The sequence below is a fragment of the Scylla paramamosain genome, chromosome 3, assembly GCF_035594125.1.
Source record: "Scylla paramamosain isolate STU-SP2022 chromosome 3, ASM3559412v1, whole genome shotgun sequence".
Lineage (NCBI taxonomy): Eukaryota > Metazoa > Arthropoda > Malacostraca > Decapoda > Portunidae > Scylla > Scylla paramamosain.
The window spans coordinates 37,894,388-37,901,448 of NC_087153.1; the positions used below are offsets into that span (position 1 = coordinate 37,894,388).

Consider the following 7,061-nt stretch of genomic DNA (forward strand, 5'->3'; position numbering starts at 1 on the left):
AATATCACGCAATATACGTATCGTTTTGTGATGGTCAGCAAGAAAAATCATAATATCATTAGCAAGCTGCCAAGCTAATCGCATAAGAAATAACTCAGTAACTGCTATTTTTACGCAGGCTACTCGTCGTGGATGACGCTGAAGATGCAGCGTAAACTCTACGGAGATGCCCTGGGATTGCTAATGGATTTACATAAAATAGTGGTTCCTCACTTGCAAGAGGTGGGCTCATTCACTGATGTTGCATACACTGTTTAATCACTGTTTAGTTTAGTCGCTGTGTCATAATGCTTCGAAAAAGCACTGGGGAGTTTAACCATTTATTGGAAAAAATATTGCAATGCTATGATCTGTCTGCGGCGTTAGAGTTCTTGCCTATTACTTGTGTATAGTGCGCAGACGATCCCTTGGTGTACAACGTGTTCTACAGGTCGCCTTCTCGTAACTGTGCGTAACTTCTTTCAGATCAGTCACAAAACTCGCGTGATTGTGACGTCACAAAGCAGATACAAGATCTTAGACCATGAGAGTCGAATGAAGTTGTTCAGTATCCCACACGGAGACCCCGCTTACGACTGGAGCGAGGCGGTGTTCCTCTATTACCTGCGGCGCGGCTCACGGCACCAGCCACCTCCTTCACGACATGGCCGCCATGACTCACGACCCCGAGACCACCTGGTTCCCGAAGTGGAGGACAGCGGAGTGTGGTGGTGGGACACGAGTCTGCCGCTGAGCCTGGCAGAAAACAGAGAGTGTGAGGAACTGTACCTCCGCGGTCTGACCACCCACCCTGCGTACAATAATTTCTCCCTCAAGTGTACAGACAACATCCACTCGGGCGGCGTCACCCTCGGGGACCAGGCCACCATGCTGCTCAACCTGGTGTGCAACTCAGTGTTGGGGACACGCGAGGAGGTGTGCTGTGGCTGACACGAGGGAGGCAGGAACTGTCACTACCTCGGAGATCTCATCTACTGTACATCTGAAGCACTAGTGTTTTATTAAGTCAGAATAAGCAAAACTCGACTCAGCAACTACTTATGACTCCTAAGTGACCTTCAAGGCAACCTGTGGTATACGTGAAACTACAAATCAGTCACTCAGCAAGAGCTATTCTTCCCGTACTGGTGCAAGTCAGGCTGTATTCATATTGCTGACTTGCTGCACTCTTGCACATTCCAGTATAGCGATGCCATGACCAGGACAAGCTTTATCATCTTCCTCACTATTTGCAACAATTTTTTTTTTCCTGGCTCAGCTTCATTTTATATTTACGATATCACAAGCAACAGATTTTTTTTTAATTTTAACTAATTTCTTTCGTGCTCCTTTCAATAATGACCGCATCGCCTGTTCAGAGAAAAACGAGTGATAATTCTGAGAAGTCATTATCTACCTCTATACCATCTTGTATCTTATAACTAATATGTAAAATAAATATAGGGTAACAGTTAATGTTTATTGGCGCACACCTGCGGATGTGATGATTGGTGCGCACTCGCTCGCACGCACGCACGCACGCACGCACGCACGCACGCACGCGCGCGCGCGCTCACACACACACACACACACACACACACACACACACACACACACACACACACACACACACACACACACACTTGTTGCTGGGAGGTTTCCTTCACCCACAATCACGGAACCTTGCCAGCGCCACGAGGCATCAAGAACAGGAAAAGTTAAAACAAAACTCCCTGGATGCCACGACTGCCAGCCCGCCCCGCATTATGAGAACTGCTGTACTTAGCTAACGCTGCAGGAGCTTGTGCGGCAATGTGGCAGACTCCAGGTGACTTGATGAATGTGTGCGTCAAGCCCTCACTCAGGAATGCTTGTGTCGCCGCGGCGCTGTGCCTGGCGGGCGTGCACGTGTGCAGTTTTCTTGGCGCTGGTCTCGCCGATCGCCCACCACAGAGGGGCGTCGTGCGAATGCAAGGTGTATCTTGCCGTGCACTCTTTACCGTCACGGACGTTCCCCAGCGTTACGCGCCCAACGCCAGCCTCTTCATACACAACCGTTATGGATATGTGTCTGCTGACAAGATGAGTGTAGACTGGAGAGCTCGGCAACACCCTGACACTTGTGGCGGCAACGACGTGGCCGGGGCAGTACAGCAGCTGCTCCTGAAGAGAGACTCTCCATCAGGAGCGGCCACGACCGATTACTCCCCGTTGGCGGCCGTCCTTCCCTCCGTGCTGGCCTTCCAGGGCGAGGGCGAGGCCAGCGCCCCGACAGTCACCGCCACCACCAGGATCGGCGCCGCCGGCGGCCTGCTGCCCTACGTGCCGTGTGAAATAGCGACCTACGCTGACCCAGCCTCGGTGGCCGCCTGCTTCAGGGCCAGACTGGCTCATCAGGACACCCTCTGGATCTTCTTCATGGGAGACTCAAAAGTTAGGTTTCTGTTTTACGAGTTCCTCGCAAGAAGTGACGACGAGCTTCACTATTTGGTCAAGCTTCCGGTAAGATTCTTGTCGCTCATTCTTTCGTATTTGTGTGCACAGTAAACAGTAGAGAGTATCGTATGTATGTATGATAAGTTTACTAGTGTTTAACCTATTGAAATAACAGGCTGAACACGTTTGATGCAAAAAACAGGTTTGTATTAAACGATGAACATGAATGGCGGCTCTTCCTCCCACAGAACGGCAGTGTGCCCTTCGCCGCGTTGGACACGCAACACAAAAAGCTCAAAGTGGAAATGGAAGCGTCGAGTACAACGCTGTCCCGACTCCGTGTGTCCTTCCAGTATGTTTATTATATATATATATATATATATATATATATATATATATATATATATATATATATATATATATATATATATATATATATATATTCATGCTCTTATATTGTGTGTGTGTGTGTGTGTGTGTGTGTGTGTGTGTGTGTGTGTGTGTGTTACCTCAGATATTTTCTTTTTTTCATTTTTTTGCTATTCTTCTATGAGCAGTTTCAGGACGTTTGGGATACTGTCGGGATTCATGAAGAACAGGAGCAGGGAAGTCCAGCAGCTGATGAAATGGGCGAGTGGACAGGAGACGCCGCCCCACATGCTGGTGTTAGGTAGGCTGCCCGCACGCTTACACCACTCTTTCCTCACTTAATTTTTTATCATCTCATGCAGTCACTTAATAGATGTGAATATCATATCTAAAATAAAACAATGGTCCTTTTAAGATAAATCAGTCTATAAAAAGCTAATAGTTTTCCTCAAATTGATTTCCTGTTCTTCTTTTCCTCTTTTCTGCGATACATGTGTCCTTAACGATGGTTTCGCTTCTTAGCCAATCTGCTCATGTGAAGAAGAGATGCAGCCTGCTTTTTTGCACACACAACTCAGCATCAGCACAGCACTATAGGTATTTCATTCACTAGGCAACCTACATGGAGCGTTGTTGTGTGAAATACTCTGGAGCAAAATAACATACATTAGCGTACACAATACAAATATCCACATAATGGGTATAGAATCAAAATAAACAAATTAATCTGTACGTAATGGATTCCGTAAGACTAAGTCACGGTCGCATCAAAACCATGACGAGTATTGCCTGACTGATGAGCGCACGATGCATTTGCTCTCCGTGACACAACGAGTCTCCTTCTTTAATAAGCTTAGTCTTTTTCTCATTAAAATTTGGATGGCGCAGCTACTAACAGCACGTATTCCTTATTCGATTCCCTCTTATTCATACCCAGGTTCCATCCAGAGGTGGTGGTGTGGTGGGGTGTGGTGTGAGGTGTGGTTGTTACGTCTTAGTGAGCTACCATATTACGTTCTCTTGTTGCCACCACCCTCACTTCCTGAAATATTCCTCCATAAGGTTTCATTGTCACTAATCAAGTAATACTAGTGCTGTATGATTCAATTGATTAATTCTAAAGTTAATGATAAATGTTGCATCTCCTGCTATCTTCTACCGCTATTTTCACGCTATCTGCTCTTCTGATCTTGCTAACTGCTTGCCTTCCCTCCACCCGCGGCCTGGCTGCACAAGACTTTCTTCTTTCTCTTACCCCTGTTCTGTCCACCTTTCTAATTCAAGAGTTAACCAGTATTCTCAATCTTTCACCTCTTTTTTGGTAAACTTTGGAAGGCCCTGCCTGCTTTTATATTTTCTCCTTCCTGTGACTTCAACTCTTTCGAGAGGGATGTTTCAAAACATTTATCCTCCAATTTTTTCTCTTTAGGGACTGGCACCTCAATGGGCTCTTCTTTTTCTTCCCCTTTGTTTCCATAGGGCAGTGATATTCTTACATAAAAAAAGAAAAGAAAAAACTATGTACATGTGAATTCACAAGTGAGGCAAGTCTTAGGTAACTGTCCTATTGTAAAGATGTTTATGAGTACGTTAGTGCAGAACCCTACTCATGTTCTTGACTGCCTTGCACCGCGATGCAGCTACGGCAGTACAGAAAACACGCACGTGCACTACGATTCATGCAGAGTTTAGGCATTTTCATTGAAATACCAAATTCAAATGACGTTTATACAAAAGTATTGGGAAAAGTCTTTTACTAACTTCCAATTCCACGCAGGATACATGTCGTGGTCAATGGTGCTCATGAAGGCTGTGTACCCGCAAGATTCTCTCGTCTTTCTGATGGATATGCACGAGAAGGTGGCTCCTCTCCTGCAGCAGGTGAGGTAAGCCAACGCCATATTGAACTGCGATTCAAGATGGTGTTGTTGGGGCACCGCAGGCTTAGTGTCCCGATGTGTAAAGGGGTTAGCCGCGCAATGTTCAAAAGTTAAGTTAGGTTTGAATTTATTTCCTAAATGACCATGAAAAAATATAGACGAAAAAATATTAAAAAAGTATTTTGTAAGTGATTTCCTGCAAATATGAATATCATCGTTTGAAAAGTTCAAATTATTGATAAGAAAAAATAATCTACGTCTGTGAACACTACAGCACAGGTTACCGCCATTACTACAGACAAAGGAGGAGCCACTCTGGCCACTTCTGCTTTTCATGGTTTACGAGTATCTTCCCTCTATCCTTAGAATGACTAACTTCCACACACGGAAAGACTTCACTCTATATAAAGTCTTGCCCGGTGTACAACAATTTGCTGCATGTCTCCCTTCTGCAGTTAAGTCATCTCTTGATTTGGCGCACCGCCTTTCAGATCAGTCGCAAAACCCGCGTGATTGTGACGTCACAGAGCAGAGTCAAAACACACGACATACTGGGGAAACAGTATTACTACACCTTACCTTTCGGGGACCCAAGTAATGACTGGGGCGAGGCCGTGTTTCTGCACCACCTCCGACGGCACTCGCAGCACAAATCCCCGCCAAACTCCCTTCCTGAAGCCACACAGGGGACGTCTGGACCGAGAACAGCTAGCGGACGTTCAAGACCCCGAGACCACCTGGTTCCCGACATGGAGGACAGCGGAGTGTGGTGGTGGGACACGAGTCTGCCGCTGAGCCTGGCGGAGAACAGAGAGTGTGAGGAACTGTACCTCCGCGGCCTGACCAGCCATCCAATGTACAACAGCTCCTTCCACAGGTGCTACGATGACAACCACGCGGGCACCGTCACCCTCGGGGACCAGGTCACCATGTTGCTCAACCTGGCGTGCAACTCAGTGTTGGGGGCACGCGAAGGGGTGTGCTGTAGCTGACACGAGGGAGGCAAGGACAGTACCTCTGTGCTTTTATTTATATGAAGCAATGGCTTTAAAGATCATGATGACGAATAACGAATAGTTTTGTTGACTGGAACCCTTCATGTGTAATGCATTGCTACAGCAGCAAGTGTAACAACCATTCCACTTGGTATTCCTCGGACCTCTGCGAACACCATGAAGAATTAAGATAAACATCTCTGAGAGGCACACGGTAATGCACACGCGCGAGCACTATTCGTTGAAAAATTATTGAGGGATTATTTCAATTTTCTCTCGGAAACAAGTTGTGGTTGGGAGGTGAGAGTGGCACTGATGCAGTTTAATGCGCTGGAGTAATTTCATTTTGCAGTGGTGCGGCCCGTGTGTGTGTGTGTGTGTGTGTGTGTGTGTGTGTGTGTGTGTGTGTGTGTGTGTGTGTGTGTGTGAGTGTGTGAGTGTGGTTGTGTGACACGTCACCCTCGCATTTTCACTTCACGCGCGATGGTGGAGCATTGAGCAGCGTTACTGTATTTGGTTTTGGTAAAAACTTCGTCATACTTAGGATGGAACAATAATCTACAAAATTTATCTTTATATAAACATACATATATATATATATATATATATATATATATATATATATATATATATATATATATATATATATATATATATATATATATATATATATATATATATATATATATATATATATATATATATATATATATATATATATATATATATATATATATATATATACGAGTATATATATATATATGTGATGGGCCTGCGCAAACAGAAGAACGGCTTAATAGATTTAAGAGTGACCATCGTTCCGGGAGGTCATCACCAATCCGAAATTACTCGTCAGACAATGCTTCTTTCTTGACATTTCATTTAATTAATTTCCAAAATCATAATTATTTCTTTTACTCACTCTTTTCTGACTACCTATTTATTTATTTCAGAAGTTTATATATTTTGTTTTTCACGACTTGATAAGTCAGTGATGTGGATGAGGTTAGCTGTTGACTAACTCTTGCTTGCTCCCTTAACGATCTAATTGTTCTGAGCGCTTCTGTACCAAGGTTTGTTAAATGTGGACAGTAAACTTACTGATATGACTTTAGTTCACTGATTTCTCCTTTCCAGCGTTTAAGTAACATTGCTGGACTTTTCAAGTTCACGATAAACAGCAAATGTGTCAGCATCTTATAAAACACACTGGATGATTGTCGAACAGTCTTCTGCCTCCTCAACCGATCAAATACACACACACACACACACACACACACACACACACACACACACGCACACACACACACACACACACACACACACACACACGCACACACACACACACACACACACACACATTTTATATAAAGGAACTGAGGCAAAAAATAATACAACAATA

General features: G+C 44.5%; 1 protein-coding gene across 1 annotated transcript; it reads left to right on the top strand.

The window, feature by feature from the left end:
* LOC135095104 (uncharacterized) lies at nt 1–1,346 on the top strand. Its single transcript, XM_063995841.1, has 2 exons — nt 1–222; nt 466–1,346. Exons 1-2 carry the CDS (start codon nt 133–135, stop codon nt 928–930), a joined length of 555 nt encoding a protein of 184 aa, XP_063851911.1. The 5' UTR covers nt 1–132; the 3' UTR covers nt 931–1,346.
* Nucleotides 1,347–7,061: the final 5,715 nt, after the last annotated feature.

Bases quoted from the DNA above. Each gene is read 5' to 3' on its own strand.
- LOC135095104 (XM_063995841.1), top strand. From the start codon at position 133: ATGACGCTGAAGATGCAGCGTAAACTCTACGGAGATGCCCTGGGATTG. The intron at 223-465 runs GTGGGCTCATTC...AACTTCTTTCAG, and splicing joins TGGTTCCTCACTTGCAAGAG to ATCAGTCACAAAACTCGCGT.